The following is a 15383-nucleotide window of genomic DNA, read 5'->3' on the forward strand; positions in this document are numbered from 1 at the left end:
TAAGATACTATAACATTCATTTCCCAAGTTATTTTGTAAAATATCTCCTAGTGTAAATTTCTAGATTTTGCATTCGAATCCTTCTTTCAGGCTCGTATTTCTGTCAGTATAGCATAACATGTTCCACATTTTCTTCTTGCCCACAAAATTCACACCTTCCTGTATCATGTTTACCCATTTTATAAAGTGTACTGTTTAGTCTTGTATGTCCAAATCCAATCCTTGAAATGATCTCATCTGTTTTTTCCTGCACTTCACCCTTCTCCCACTTTCCTTTGAGTTCTGTAAAACCATCAACCTTTCTTCTCCATATCCCATTGTTTTTGCCACCTTACCTTCAACCTTTCCTTAATAATAGCCTACTCTTGATTTCATATACTAACACTTATGTTAATGTCGTTGTTTTTTATGGTTTCTTTTGCTGCCTTATCATTTCCTTGGATACCAATATGTGCAGGTAGCCTACCCATAAAAATATCACTGTAAGTCCCATCATTTGAAATCTGTATATTGTTTGCTGTATTTCTATTAAAATGTCAGGTCTACTTTCCGAATGACTGTATTGTAAGCTAACCAATGAGGAATTTGAGTCTGAACAAACAACTGATTTCAAAGGTCTTATCTCCTCTGTCCACTGCACACACTTCCTCCACGGGCTCATCTACAGTTCAGATGACAGACATGATGCAATAACATGCTAATTAAATATAGACCTAAATAAATTCATCAGTACTGAAATGTTACTCAAGACGAATCTGACGAAAGCCTGTGTAACTTTGGAACTGTACATTTTTCAACCATTAAAAAAAGAAAATCAATTACCTGCAGAAAAGCAGTTTGACACATTATGACAAGAAAAATGAAATTGTCTGCCTTTTATTGTAGACATTTAAAGTACACATTATTCATAGGATGGCTGTTTGACCTTTCAATATTTTTTTTTTCTTAGAAACGATCCCTATAGAATACAAAACACTTAAGAGTAAAGTAAAAGTAAGATTTTTTTTTTAAAAAAAGCATGACAATTAAAGAACACATAGTCACAATTATACTGCATGCATATTGTATTAATATTGATTCATTAAAACTATTCTATAAACAATTATTATATGTACATATGTACATTAGGCGTACACAACTTCTTTTATGTTTCACAGAAGAAAGAAAGTCTTACAGGTTTGGAACAACATGGCTGAATAAATATACAGGTTGTTTTTTTTTTCATGCTAGCTCTAATTCTGCCTTTTGTTTAAAAGTTAACAAGGGAAACTTGTAAAATTTCACACTTCTTTCTTCTTGTTTACTTCAAATCAATTAATGATATTTATACATGGTTTAAGGTTTGTATAAGGTTTAATTTGGACATTGAATCTGAGGAACACCTGTATAGTTGCTCCAAGTTTTGTGACATTTAAAGATTATTTGAAAATGTATAATTTAGCACGCCTATAATAGCTTACTATAGTTTTTATGTTTCTATTTAAATCCTGCTGGGATTTATTGTGTTTGAACTTTAAACGCACCAACACACTAGATGGCAATATGTTTCTGAATATTTTGGTTGAACTCAGAGAATTAAACCCGGAAGAAGGCATGTTGGTCACTTGACCAGTAGTGGAGATTCACTGTTCTTGATAACTTTTCATTTTATGTTTATATCGTTTTCATCTTTATATTTCTTTGATACACATACTCGCCGGAATTATTGCAATTCAACATCTGATTCACCTACACTGATGTACTAGAAACTAATTGATAATTCGTAACGCTAGGCTTTCAAAAGAAAACTGCAGCTGGATTCAACACCAACATCTATTTAGCAAGGAGAACCGTTTTGGCATTTTAATTTTTTTTTTTTTTTTTTTTTTGGATATACTGTCCCGGCATATTTGTCAATGGGTTATGTCTATTCGCTCTGAAAAACATTTTCATCTGCTATCCAAACTGCTGTCGACATATCTGTTTATAAATCATTAAACTATTAGAAACAGATTAACGTGGATAAGGAATGGAATATGGCTACATCTGACCTGATGCTGAGTCTTGGACTTATTGGTAAGATCGAAATAACGGGAAAATATAACATTTGTATGTACATTGTATGCATTAGTTCACCCCTCAAAAAAGTTCTGTAGTAGCTTACTCGCCCTCATATTTTTCCCAACCAGAATGCTTTTTTTTTTTCCTTAAAGAAAACACAAGGAGTTGTTAGGCAGAGTGACAGCACTTTTTGTCAGTCACTATTCACTTTCATTTTGTGGAAATGGAAGCAGTGAAAGGAAATGGTGACTGAGTCTAACATCTTATTTTGTTTTCTGCAGAAGAAAAAGGCCATATGACAGGATACTTTTGGGAAAACTGTCCCTTTAGTTATAGAATAATGATTATTTTGTCGGTAATTTAATTTGTCCCCCATTCACAGAGAAAGATGTAAATGCAGACACGCTTTGGGTTTGGTGCTATCCTTCCATTGGTGCTGATCTGCGAGAGGTTCTGTTGAGAAAATGTTGCCTGACGTTGGACAATCGGGTGCTGCACACGTTTGTGTTCGGACAGTACTGCAGAACCTGGTACTACATCACCACTGTTGAGGTTCAGGAGCCAACTGCGCTTAAAAAGGTACCAGACTTCATGATTAGGACACCACTGCTATCCTGAAAGCTTACAAACCTGTGCTCAAATAACGTAAAATGAACAATTTGTTTATTTACCCATCTTTTATGTCATGCCAAACCTGAATGAATGACTTAATTCATCTACATGGACATGAACACACACCAATATATATATATATATATATATATATATATATATATATATATATATAGGCTATAAATGTAATAATATATACACATACACACATATTATGTAAACACAAACTTTAATGTTAGATGCGATTAATCGATTTGACAGCACTAATATTTACCCTCTCAACAACTGTTTGTTTCCTTTAAAACTGTTCCCAATCTTGTAAAAAACCTTTATATATTTTTAAAAAACAAAACTAGGGCTATATAACTAGGGGTATATATTGTTTGAATATTGTCGTGGACAATAGGGGGGCTTGGAGAAGCACTGCTATAATATATTGCAATTATAGCTGCTTTTGTGACAAATCTGACAACTTAGTATATCTCATTACATGCCTTTCACCGTAAGTGCTGAATGCTTTGTAGACAGATGGTACTTATTTTTAATCTAAATAAATGATCAGAATCATGCCGGCTTGCTAACTGACTGCTCAATTTCATTCAAAGGTGACACATTTCTCAATAGTTGTCACAGCTAAGGACTTCAACCCTGAAAAATATGCTGCATTCAGTAGAGTTCTGTGCAGGTAGGTTTAATTTAAGTAAAAACCATTTAGTGCGCAACATAGAGGTTCCCGCTTGAGTGTAGATTTTTGTTTTGAGTTTAAATAATTGGTCAATTAGCATTATTACTTTCAGTGAGCATCTTTTGTATGTCATTAAGTCATTTTTAAGGACATACACCAAGTTTTTGTGTGTTTGTGATGTTGCATCTTTAACATTGTTTTTGCTCAGGATGTATATTAAACATGGAAGTCCTCTGAAGATGATGGAAGGCTACATTGCTGTTCTGACCAAAGGGATATGCCAGAGTGATGAGAACGGTTCCTTCCTTATCAAAGATTTTGACGTCAGGAAGGCCTACCTGGCTGGCTCCTTAAAAGGTTAGGGGTGCACCTTTAAAATGAACATTACAAGCACTTATGGCAACATGAAGCCAGAAATGAACTGCTAAAATCATCTGATGTTTATTTTTGGTACCATAGCCATTTGCTCCATGGTTGTTATTTGAGAAATCTTTCAAGAAAGCATTCTGTAAAACATTTATGTGTGGTATCCAGTTTGCTATATTTAAGACTTCATGTGATATTCCATCTTTATTTTAGATGTTGTGTCACAATTTGGTATGGAGACCATCATCCTTTACACAGCACTAATGCTGAAAAAAAGAGTGGTGGTCTATCACCCACGGATTGAGGCGCTGCTGGAGTTCACAAGGTAACCATGGAAATTTTCATTGCACAACATGATCATTAAGTTAACATGAAATCAAAGTTGACTATTTATATTCCTAATCGCATTGTGCATGATTCATTGACGTACATTAATTCAAACTAGAAATGTCAGAGTATGGAAGTAAAATATGTTGAAAACCGCATGTCACATTGAATTTAAGTATCTTAGTGTTTATGTCCTGTGGTGCTGTAACAAAGAGCAGCAGGTGCTTATGGTTCTATTTCTTTCTTTCTGCACATCATGTAAGGATAAACGGTCAACCATTGGGGTCTTAGATTGATTGATTAATTTATTTCAAGAAGAAAACCAAAATAAATCCTACTGACCCCAAACTTTTGAACATGTTAACGATAATCGCCATGCACTAAAAAGGCTGGAAGTGGTAAATGTGTTTTTCTTTTTAAAACCAGAGCTCTTCCTGGCCTAGTATGGCATAGAAAAGACTGGTCCATACTCCACCCTTTTGTTCACATGGATAATAATGAGCTGGAAAACCTCAAGCTGTGTACAGGTACGAGGGAAAACAGGTCCTTCTCCCAATTTATTATCATCACTCTTGCAATATTTATGAATCTTGTTCACTTTCTCTGTAGGGTATGTTGCAGGGTTTGTCGATGCTGAAGTCAGAGACAGATCAGACCTGTTTGATGTGTATGTAAATCTACCAGACAGTGAGATCACTGTCTCACAAAATGCCAAAGGTGAGAGATTTTGCTTTACAGATTGATAGAGACTAAGTAGAATTGTCAAGTACCACTTGTTTTTTTCAGAGGCAATGGCTATGGGAAAACTCCATAAAGAGATCGGCAACTTCATAGTCCAGGCTGCAGAGGACATTGATCGCACAGATGCACAGGTTATTAAGGTAAGTAATAAGAAGAAGGTCCTAAGTATTAGTAAAGAAACATCATATAGCTGTAGCACAATCTACTTTTGAAGCATTTCAATTTTCCAAGACTTGGAAATCCTGCGACACTGTAGTTTAAATCCAACCCCTTTTTTATTTTTCAATCTGTTTCCAGGATATTTCAGTAAAAACTAAAGAAATCCTCAGTAATCTGATGTCTCTTGCTGATGAAGCAGACAACTCCAAATTGACTTTGGAGACTCTGAAGCAGCGGCATTACCCTCCAGCGACTGAAAACTTCCTCTTCCACTTAGCTGCAGCTGAGCAACTCTTGAAGATTTGACCAATCAGTGCATCTCATCCAACTGGCATGCCTCACAGTAATCACTGAGATAGGAACTTACCTTTCAAGGTGGAATCACAAAATGAATTGTAACATTTGGATAATCTCTAATATCAGGGTTGTAAATGGGACAAAAGTTTTATTAGGAAAATATAAAGATATAGATTTACAACACATAGCTATACCATGATGGGTGCAATTACGAATGTCGAGTGTGACATTTCTAAGTAATAACACAGGTTTGAGGTAAATAATTATTAATCAAACCTTTTGGTAGCACTTAGATCTTGAGCCAATGAACAATTTATATTTATATATCTGCAAGTATTTACAAGGTATTGGCATGTTGTTCGAAATTTTATAATATTTCATAATTGCACACCAATAGCAAAGGGCTGACGGTTGCCTAGTTCATGCCTAACATTTGTTCAGCTGTAAAATAATAATACTGTTATAGTAATTGTTCAATTAAACAAATTGAATTGCTCTAGAGCAGGGGTGTCAAACTCAGTTCCTGGAGGGCCACAGCCCTGCAGAGTTTAGCTTCAACCCTAATTAAACACACCTGATCAGCTAATCAAGTCCTTCAGGCTTATTTGAAAACTGCAGGTGTGTGTCTTGAAGCAGGGTTGGAACAAAACTGTGTAGGGCTGTGGCTCTCCAGGAACTGAGTTTGATACCTGTGCTCTAGAGGGTCCCATTAAATTCAGAATGTAAAGCCACTGAAAACTATTGAGTGCCAAAACCTAATCATAAAGTTAGGATGTTAATTAATAATCTGTAGGTGTATTCCTGTAAGAGTACTTTTTATGATTATATACTCTAATTTAAATATACAAAGTCATTCCTGTGGGATGGAACACATTCCCACATTTAGCATTTCCACATAATATTGACTTAAGCATTCCTTTATATGTTTTATGTTTAATCTCCTTATTAATCTGAAAATCCATTTTATCAAGGGCTATCCTCTGTGCCTAAATAGATCATAGAAGATTTTCTGATAATGTGTTGGGTGCAATATATACTGAAAAAAAGAGGATGTTCAAACTGTTAATCTCTAAATTCTTAAACATTGTGATAATTTTCAGAGTTGTAAAATGCTGTTTCCTTGGATACTTTTTTAAATGCATGTGTGATCATTAAATAAACAAAATAAAGTATACATGAGTGGCAACAGAAATTTTATTGACACTAACAAACAGAGTGAGGGACGGGTATAATTGTTCAAGTGTTATTATTTAGTAAAATCCATTTCAATGCAGTGAATTTAGCTATTAAATTCATATGAATTCAAACCTGTACAGCTGTACAACTTAATGTGGTCATTAGGCAGTAGTACAGAATTAAATAAATCCTTTGGGGAAAAAAAAGTATGTTTTTAATACTTCTAATGTACACCATTTAAAATTTTTGTTGAAATGCAGTGAACTTTTAGTATATTCTATTGTTTCCATTGTCATTTCATGTCAGCAAACCCTGTCAATAAAAGTCGCCCTCAAATAAGCAAGTTTGCAATAGCAACATTACAGGCCTCTGTGGTAAAACAGTTCCCCATTACTTTCAAGTGACTGAAACTCCTCTTCTAAATTCTCCCTCTTTATCTGCAAACAAAAAATAGGTTGCTTGTCTGAATTTATTTCTAAAATTAAAATGGTAAATGTATATAATGAATCCGCATTAACATTTAACAAACATCAGTTATCTAATGTGTGTTACCTTGCCAAACTGTGGAAAAAGACTAAAGGACACAGGAATCATCAGGCCAAAAATAATGGCAGTACTGACATGCCGAACAGGAGCGATTATCATGGGGTTTCTTTGGACAAACTTTGCCCTGAAACATTGACAGCAGACTTTACATTTAGACAATCAAAACTTTTAAGAATCAAATTGTAAAACAGAAAGCAGATGGTTTTGACTTGTACCTTTTAAGGAGAGCCAGCAGAAAACTGGGAACAGCTGCAGTGGTGCCAAAGAGAGCCGCTCTTGAGAGGGCTGTTTCCTTTATGGCCTAAGACCAAGACATGATGGTAGAAACCAAATGATCCATGAATGATTAGATGTGAGACATCATTGAATACCAATTACATGTAAAGAATATACACAGATGAGACTAAACATTATGACCACCTGCATAATATGCTGTTGGTCATCCACGTGCTGCCAAAACAGCGCCGACCTGCTGAGGCATGGAATCTACAAGACTCTTGAAGATGTATCTGGCACCAAGATGTTAGCAGCAGATCCTTTAAGTCCTGTAGGTTGCAAAGTGGAGCTGTTGTGGATTGAACTTTTTGGTCCAGCACATCCCACAATTGGATTGAGATCTGGGGAATTTGGAGGCCAGGGCTACACCATGAATTCTTCATCATGTTCCTCAAACCAATCCAGAACAATGTGGGCAGTGTGGCAAGGTGCATTATCCTGCTAAAAGAGGCCACTTCCGCTGGGGAACACCATTGTCATAAAGGGGTGTACCTGGTCAGCAACAATGCTTAGTTAGGTGGCATGTGTCAAATTTACGTCCACATGAATGGCCAGACCCAGGGTTTCCCAGCAGAACATCACCCAGAGCATCACACTCCGTCCACCGGCTTGTCATCATCCCACAGTGTATCCTGGTGCAATCACTTCCCCAAGCAAACGGTGCACATGTACACGGCCGTCCACGAGATGTAAAAGAAAATGGGACTCATCGCGACCTTCACAAGGCGACCTTCTTCCACTGCTCCAAGATCCAGTTCTGACGCTCGAGTGCACAGTGTAGGTGCTTTCGACTGTGGACAGGGGTCATCATAGGCACTCTGATTGGTGCACTGTTCGTTGTGACACACTCCCCCTATAACCATCATTCAAGTTTTGTGTGACTTGTCCCACAGTAGACTTTCTGTTGGCTCAGACTAGACAGGATAGCCTCCATTGCCCTCACACACCGATGAGCCCAGGGCGCCCAACACCCTGTTTGTGGTTTGTCCCTCATCGGACCACTGTTAGTAAATTCTCACCACTGCTGACCAGGAGCAACACACCAGCCTTGAATTTTTAAAGATACTCTGACCCAGTCGCCTTGTCATAACAATTTAGCCCTCGTCAAATTCTTTATTCCTGGTCATTTCTCCTGAATCCATCTAATCTGCCAGACCTTAATATCTGGCCTTGTTAGGAGATGATCAATGAGATTTACTTCACCTGTGACTGGTCATGTTTTGGCTCATCAGTATATATTTAAGTAATTTAATGATAAGGATCTTAGGTGGAATAAGGTTCAGTCTCACCTTGGAACCAGCTTCCTTTGAGACTCCGACAGCATTCCCATTAGAATCAAACACTTGTATTCCATTTTCGGACTCTTCACTTCTCACCACCATTACACTGAATGCAGCTAGACAGGCTAGAAAACCACGTTTGACTCAAAACCTTTCAATGGTATTATGATTATGACTTTAGATCAGGAATATGCATGAAATAACTGGGTAAATATGCTAGGTGGAGTGCATATACATTGGTGTTCTTACCTGAGAGAGGAATAGGTAACAAGGTTCTACAGAATGTCTCAATCACAGCACTGAAGAGTCTAAAACGCTGGAGTATAATCTGTGGAAGAGCCTGAAAAGAGAGCATATCCAGGTCTCATTTCACCCCAAAATCAAAAGAAAATATTTATCTGTACTATTAAAATACTACAAATGATGTGTCGAAAAAAAACACAAATCTATAACTTTCCTCACAAAACCTTAATGAGAATTAAATGATTTTTTGCATTATGTTAATGATAATTTAGAGAAAATGTGTGCCTAATTGTCATACACAATAATGTGTATTATGTGTATTATTAAAATAATAATAATGCTCAAAATCAGAATGGTCCAAAATTAGGCTTAATTTTCTGTAAACTAAATATAATCTTTTTTCTTTCTTTTAATTTCAGGGGGTGAAATATGACCCGGACATGACCCTTGAACCTTGACAGGTTTCATGAGTTTCACACACCTGTGTCAACAATTTCCAAACATAAAATCATCAGATGAAACTGGTTTATTGACTGAGAAAACAGGACAGTGACAAAAATATCTCGTACCCCTGCAATTGTTGAGTAGGAAACTGTTCCAACCATAAGAATTGACTGCTTCATTGATGTTGTGTTATCCTAAGCAAAAAAAGTGAAATAAATATAACAATTCAAATCCTGTATCAGAACACTATTATTATTATTATTATTACTCACTTACACAAAAGAAAAGAAAATACGTCCTGGGATGTAACACTGTGGTTAAAATAGTTTGCTAAGCAAAGCAGTTTTTAATTTTATTTAAAATATAATTCTTTACCTTAGTCGCTGTTGCATTTCTGTTAGAATGGTTGAATCCTGCACAGTATGCCTGAAGCAAAAACTATAGCAAAAACTGTCACAAAAATGTATAGTTGATAAGAAAAAACTAAAAATGAAGACATAAATGTAGAATGTACTTACTTGCCAAAACAAAGCATGTTTAATGCCTTTGTGGGGTATTAAACTTGCAACAACCTGTGGAAACAAAAATATGTGGATATATTCATTTGTGGATTATAAAAACTCACAACTCGCTAATTAACATTTTAAGTTGCTCACCTCCAGCACATTGTAAGCACATTCTGAAATTAAAAACTCACCAAGGGAGCAGATATAGGTAGAAAACCTGAAAACAAAAAAGAAGTAGATGTCATCAGAGAAGCAAAAGAACATTTTCAATTCAGATGAATGCAAATTGCTTCACACAAATGAAGAAATATCTCAAGTGCATAAATTACAGAAAACACAAACCCTCAAGTTTGTTATTATACCTTGAGGACGAAACACTGGTGAGATTACAGCTCCAGTATCAGCATGGACAGAAGACTAAAAATGTATAACAACATTATTGACAAAAAAAAATGTTAAAGTCACCATGAAATCATTAATCAAAATAATATCTCTCTGATGGTGTGTTTTTCAGCATGAGGGTGGGCAATCACATGAGATTACAGTAATAGCAAACCTCAACCATCCAATCAATTCCCGGTTGACAAAATCAAGTCCCGTCCTACTCATTGCTACATTGAACATATTGATACAAACTAATATATTCTTTCAGTTCTGTAGCCTCTTTTGTCCTGTGTCTGCAGAATCAGTGAATATCTATACTGGTTTGTCATGTTCACTTGAAAAATGTAAATTCATTCACTTACAAGAGACAGTAACCAGGCATTAGCAACCTAGAAAGAGATAGGAATATTGTTATGAATGAATGAATGAATGAATGAATGAATGAATGAACTACTAAACATATTGTGCAGCCTACTTTTTCATTTCTCTGTTTATTTCCCTCTTTCTGAAGTAGTATCCGAGCCTCCTCAATATCAGCCTAAGGAAAAATCATAATATGTATTTTGTTGTCATCTATTAAATGTAAACATTGTTATATGTAAGGGACACATATCACAATGTTCTTTTCCTCATAGTGCGCGAGATACTGTTCATATAGGCATTCTATAAGAAGCAATTGACAGTCCTGATGTGATTTATGTTACAGTATGTATATAGCTACATGTGCTGATTATGCTGCTGCTACTCACCTGTGATGACAACACATAACGGGGGTCGAGGATGTTGAACCAGAGACGCAGTCTGCTCAGAAAAGACTGCAAAATGATTCATTTATTTGTCGCTGATATAATAATTTTCATGAACAAGACAAATATAATTTTTTTAAATGACACAAATATTCAAGAAAGTACCTGTCCATTGTTTTGCCAGTACTGCAAGTTGGGGTCCATTTTAGCTTTTTAATGACGGTTCTACAATCATTACCAATTCATTTTGTGATTCTTAAACAAAGCTTAACTTGTGTAGGTCACGCAGATGAGACATGCTCAAGTCTGCGACGCTTCCGCATGTCACGTGCTCAGACATCATCCAATTACACTCCGGCATGATCAGGGGTCATTTTTACAGCATGTTCAAGACAAATTTTTCACTAACAACAACGTTAAAGAGACATCAAATAAAAGTAAAAAGACAGAAGGTATTGTTATTTGACACATGCTTACCTATTAATTAATTAAATTAATTCCATTTAAATTAAATAATTATTTGCTTTGAATATATATAATTAACCCTACAAAACCTATCTTATATTTGAATTTCTACATGAATTTCTAAGGCAAATTATCAACGTGTCCAGGCTTTGCTGAAAAAATTGTTGTACACAAATACCTTCTTCCTCTGATTAATAGTTTTAGTAGCCTATAGGTTTTAGTATAATTCTAAAAATGTCCACCTGTGGTCTCATGCTGTGAAAACTTTAATAATATTAATTCCATAATTGTAAAATTTGTAAATGAAATAATCGCTACCCAGACAGCCCGACCACATCTACTGCACTTCTGGAATCCCAGATGTGTTGCCCTTATGCCCCTGTTGGTGTCTGGGTATATTTACTAGAGCAACTTAGATTCACTTGATTATCCATACACCTTTTTTTATAGGCTATATAAAAATCGTGTTAAATCGATTTTTCGGACTTTTATTTATTATGTCAGGCTTTACATGGTTTTATAGTTATCAAACCTTAATTCGTGTCTGCACCAATTTATCTATTATATATTTGTATTATTAAACAATTATTTTAAGCAGCTTCTTGTATCGGTGTGCGTGTGCTGCGCAACTAATGCAAAATTAGTGCGCAGCTTTGATGCTCAAGGTGTTTTATTGCGCACTGCATTCATTGAGCAGAGCACATTAGCAAGATGGCAGCCACCATCGGGAGACTTCTCAGGACTTCTGTAAGTTTCATTTAGCAATAGCGATAAATAAGATTTCTGTTGCGAAACATTATTACGAGGAACAAGTGCTGAATTACAATTAGGTGCAAGTGTGATTTGGTTAAACTCTTAGTCGTCGTTTGGTTAGCAGATACGTTTCACGGTATTTAACCTTTAACAACAGCTTATACAACGTGCACGTCAAATCCCTGTCAGTAGAATTGCCATAAATAAACAATTGGTACATGTAGCTTGTGCAGATCTTTTTGTTTTAAATTACTTGATTTTTAACCTAACGTGAAAATTAGCCAGTTTATGTTAGATAAAAGTTTTGAAACAAACCTAATCTCTCTACAAATGTGTTCACAAAAGTGTAACTTTACAGTATTCTTGGAAAGCGCCTCTTATTAAGCGGGCCTGTATAGTTCGAGATATGTGAACGCGATGTGCACGATGTTAGGGCATGGTGCTATCTGTTGAAAAGCGATAAATGATTTGTATAACGGCTCTTTCGTCTATGTCCCCTCCTTTTAACAACAGGCAAGAAGAGCTGCAGTTAATGGACTGAATGTCTTGGTCCCTCACAATGGACCATCAGTGATCAGGGCCCCACGATCCCTTGCTTGCATTGCTGCACAAAAAGCTTGCTTCTCAATCAGTAAGTCTTAAAAGAGTTGAGTTTTTGCCCTTAATTAAATATAGTATTATCTTTGCTAATCTATCATGCATGTGTGTAAATATCAGCCACTGCAAGATGGGCCCCTGCAGTCACTCAACAGGCCCCACATTTCAAAGGCACTGCTGTTCTCAATGGAGAGTTCAAGGAGATCAGCCTAGAAGACTTCAAGGGCAAATACCTGGTCCTTTTCTTTTACCCACTAGATTTGTAAGTTTTTCATTGTACATTTTCTTAACAATAAACTCTTAACACAATTTAACGGAAGTTCATTGGTGTAGTACACTAATCATTTTTAAATAACCTTTATGGAGTGTGGAAATACAGCGTTCACTCATGCATAAGATTGTCTACAATATCTCAATTGTAATTACATTTGTACATCACTCTAGGATTATGCTTTTTAATGCTTCTTTATTTCTGCCCACTCGGCAGCACTTTTGTTTGCCCCACAGAGATCATCGCCTTCAGTGACAAAGCCAATGAGTTTCGTGATGTAAACTGTCAAGTAGTCGGTGTTTCTGTGGACTCTCACTTTACCCACCTGGCCTGGACCAACACCCCGAGAAAGGTTTATACTTAACTTCACAAATGCTGTGTACACACTGCAGATAAATACAGTTGTCAACTTTAAGCATTGTTTACCAGGCCCTATTGATTAGTTGGCTGAAATGAAACACACACACACACACACACACACCATATACAGGTTGTTCAAACAGTGCAACGATTGACATTGTGCACATTACGGTCTATACATTCTCAGTTCTCTAAATAGGATCAAGGGATTGGGAAACTAGCATCAAATTCATGCCAATTGTTAAGCTTGCCAACTAAAGTCTGGTTTGTCTAGAGTGGAGGATTAGGAAAAATCCACATTCCTCTGTTGGCTGATCTCACAAAGCAAGTGTCCAGAGACTATGGGGTCCTGCTTGAGGGTCCTGGAATTGCTTTAAGGTACCGTCATTTAATCAATGTACTTGGATTACTTTATTTTAGACATTCTCAAACATTTGTTTTATTTCCTGTATCTGTATGTTTGTTTTCATGCATTGCTAAGCTGGATAGTTAGCTTTTTTAGCAAATTATCCATCACTAAATGATGTTTCACATTATAGGGGTCTTTTCATTATTGATCCTAATGGAGTGATCCGACACATGAGTGTAAATGACCTGCCGGTTGGACGCTCTGTTGAGGAAACCATCCGTCTGGTCAAGGCCTTCCAGTTTGTGGAAACCCATGGTGAAGTCTGTCCTGCCAGCTGGACCCCAAAGTCACCCACGGTAAGTACGAAATGATTACACTGTATAATATGTGGTTGGTGCATAAAATACTGAATAAAAAGCTTCTGAATGAGTGATTAAAACCTTTTAGTAAATTTGTACACACGATTTTTTAAAACCAGCTGGTTGAAAATCATCAAACTTGCCCATTAATTATTGTAAATGAGTAGTATTTAAGCCAGATATGAACTCTGCAGGTCTGTCACGGCCATAGATAATAGTGTGAAATGTCTGTTGCTTTTGTTTTGACTTAATTTACGTAATTGACTTTTTATTTTATTTTAGATTAAGCCGACTCCAGATGGCTCGAAGGAATACTTTGAGAAGGTCAACTGAAAACCCTAAAACTACTTGTACTGTCTGATCCTGCAGATCTTAGCACTTAACTGAAACAAGTTCAAAACCCATATCCAAAATAAATATAATTATTTATAGACATCGTGTATCAGTATGTTGGCAGTTAATAGGGAGTGTAATCTGTTTTGATTTATGTTGTTAAGCTGTCTAATTAAAAACTGCACTGTTAAATTTGTCTCTTTGCCATAGCACATGCTTTATATCCGAAGGGCTTCATGACATAAGCAAAGAAATGTTGACATTTAAATTGTGTGGACAAGAGTTTTTATAAAAATATATGCTTGGGTGAACTGTTAACAATAAAACCAGTAACATGCATTAAGAAAATAAATAAGGTCAAATTTGATTTCATGGCAACTTTCAAATATTATACCCTAAAGGTATTTTTGGCTCTCTCTAGCTGTATAAAACAAAACTGCATGCGTTTCGGGAAAGAACATTGTTTTGGCTGTGCTTCGGCTCTGTGTGACTGTGCGGACGAATATGAGCCTTTGCAATAGATAATGCTTTACAATGAACTCTGTTAGAGAGCTACATATGGCAATTTATCTGTTAAATAAAATTCCTTACTCATTTGTCGAGTAGCAAAAGCCAAGCCAGTGTTGATTTTCATTTTATTATGAGCTGTGTCATGTTCCCTTTTTGCCAGCACTTTCCTCTGTTCTGCTTCTTTTTTTTTCTCTCCCACGTCAAATAGCCAAAGCAACTTTTCTCTATTTACAGACATGATAAAGTGACTTATATACGCAATTTTCCACAAAAACCATCCCATCAGGTCTAAAAAATAAATACTTGTAATAGAAATAGTGAATCAGGGTAAGACAAAAAGCACGTTTTGGAAGAAGGATTGATGATGTATTGATTAATTTAATCGCTTTTGTTAAATCATTTTTGTTAATTTTGAACAAAAAAAAGTTACATGGTGAACCTTAAGTATCTCAGCAAAACAATGATCCTAGGATATATTAAAATCTTAAGCACTGTAGTTCATAATTTTAGTTACAACAAATAATTGTCATTTGTAAGCGCAAGAGTTTAAACCGATGC

At 35.9% G+C, this 15383-nt stretch overlaps 3 protein-coding genes across 9 annotated transcripts; 2 read left to right on the forward strand and 1 right to left on the reverse strand.

The window, feature by feature from the left end:
• Positions 1-1569: 1569 nt before the first annotated feature.
• Positions 1570-6432, forward strand: dennd10 (DENN domain containing 10). 5 transcript variants are annotated; one of them, XR_014029064.1, is made up of 10 exons: positions 1570-2055; positions 2423-2619; positions 3258-3337; positions 3546-3694; positions 3917-4028; positions 4457-4557; positions 4640-4747; positions 4817-4911; positions 5069-5734; positions 5901-6432. XR_014029064.1 is itself a non-coding variant. In XM_081350937.1 (9 exons), exons 1-9 carry the CDS (start codon positions 2016-2018, stop codon positions 5234-5236), a joined length of 1050 nt encoding a protein of 349 aa, XP_081207063.1. In that variant the 5' UTR covers positions 1570-2015; the 3' UTR covers positions 5237-6411. The 5 variants fall into 5 exon arrangements, 1 of the variants encoding a protein (XP_081207063.1); XR_014029065.1 differs by having other exon boundaries at positions 5069-5728; positions 5901-6411; XR_014029066.1 differs by having other exon boundaries at positions 5885-6380.
• On the reverse strand, positions 6399-11237 carry sfxn4 (sideroflexin 4). Of its 3 annotated transcripts, XR_014029068.1 has the most exons (15): positions 10994-11237; positions 10832-10897; positions 10558-10620; positions 10445-10471; positions 10061-10115; positions 9890-9915; positions 9711-9764; positions 9568-9630; positions 9318-9386; positions 8755-8845; positions 8515-8630; positions 7370-7494; positions 7165-7250; positions 6956-7073; positions 6401-6840 (listed from the first exon to the last, which is right to left on the reverse strand). XR_014029068.1 is itself a non-coding variant. In XM_081350938.1 (14 exons), the coding sequence occupies exons 1-14, from the start codon at positions 11030-11032 to the stop codon at positions 6763-6765; spliced, it is 951 nt and encodes a 316-aa protein (XP_081207064.1). In that variant the 5' UTR covers positions 11033-11237; the 3' UTR covers positions 6399-6762. The 3 variants fall into 3 exon arrangements, 2 of the variants coding, with proteins under 2 accessions (XP_081207064.1, XP_081207065.1); XM_081350938.1 differs by lacking the exon at positions 7370-7494 and having other exon boundaries at positions 6399-6840; XM_081350939.1 differs by lacking the exon at positions 7370-7494 and having other exon boundaries at positions 6399-6840; positions 10832-10883; positions 10994-11154.
• A 672-nt stretch (positions 11238-11909) lies between these two features.
• Positions 11910-14931, forward strand: prdx3 (peroxiredoxin 3). Its single transcript, XM_081350941.1, has 7 exons — positions 11910-12040; positions 12560-12677; positions 12764-12905; positions 13131-13266; positions 13549-13652; positions 13814-13979; positions 14265-14931. The coding sequence occupies exons 1-7, from the start codon at positions 12005-12007 to the stop codon at positions 14313-14315; spliced, it is 753 nt and encodes a 250-aa protein (XP_081207067.1). The 5' UTR covers positions 11910-12004; the 3' UTR covers positions 14316-14931.
• Positions 14932-15383: the final 452 nt, after the last annotated feature.

This window comes from Scardinius erythrophthalmus (assembly GCF_964197995.2).
Source record: "Scardinius erythrophthalmus genome assembly, chromosome: 21".
NCBI classification, from domain to species: Eukaryota; Metazoa; Chordata; class Actinopteri; order Cypriniformes; family Leuciscidae; genus Scardinius; species Scardinius erythrophthalmus.

Excerpts from the sequence above, each read along its gene's own strand:
- dennd10 (XM_081350937.1), top strand. The coding sequence starts at position 2,016 with ATGGCTACATCTGACCTGATGCTGAGTCTTGGACTTATTG. Across the intron at positions 3,695-3,916 it reads CCTGGCTGGCTCCTTAAAAG|ATGTTGTGTCACAATTTGGT; the intron begins GTTAGGGGTGCA and ends TCTTTATTTTAG. Across the intron at positions 4,912-5,068 it reads CAGATGCACAGGTTATTAAG|GATATTTCAGTAAAAACTAA; the intron begins GTAAGTAATAAG and ends ATCTGTTTCCAG.
- prdx3 (XM_081350941.1), top strand. The coding sequence starts at position 12,005 with ATGGCAGCCACCATCGGGAGACTTCTCAGGACTTCT. Across the intron at positions 12,678-12,763 it reads AAAAGCTTGCTTCTCAATCA|CCACTGCAAGATGGGCCCCT; the intron begins GTAAGTCTTAAA and ends TGTAAATATCAG. Across the intron at positions 13,267-13,548 it reads GGACCAACACCCCGAGAAAG|AGTGGAGGATTAGGAAAAAT; the intron begins GTTTATACTTAA and ends TGGTTTGTCTAG.
- sfxn4 (XM_081350938.1), bottom strand. The coding sequence starts at position 11,032 with ATGGACCCCAACTTGCAGTACTGGCAAAACAATGGACAG. Across the intron at positions 9,765-9,889 it reads TACCTATATCTGCTCCCTTG|GTTGTTGCAAGTTTAATACC; the intron begins GTGAGTTTTTAA and ends TTGTTTCCACAG. Across the intron at positions 7,251-8,514 it reads CAAAGGAAGCTGGTTCCAAG|GCCATAAAGGAAACAGCCCT; the intron begins GTGAGACTGAAC and ends TCTTGGTCTTAG.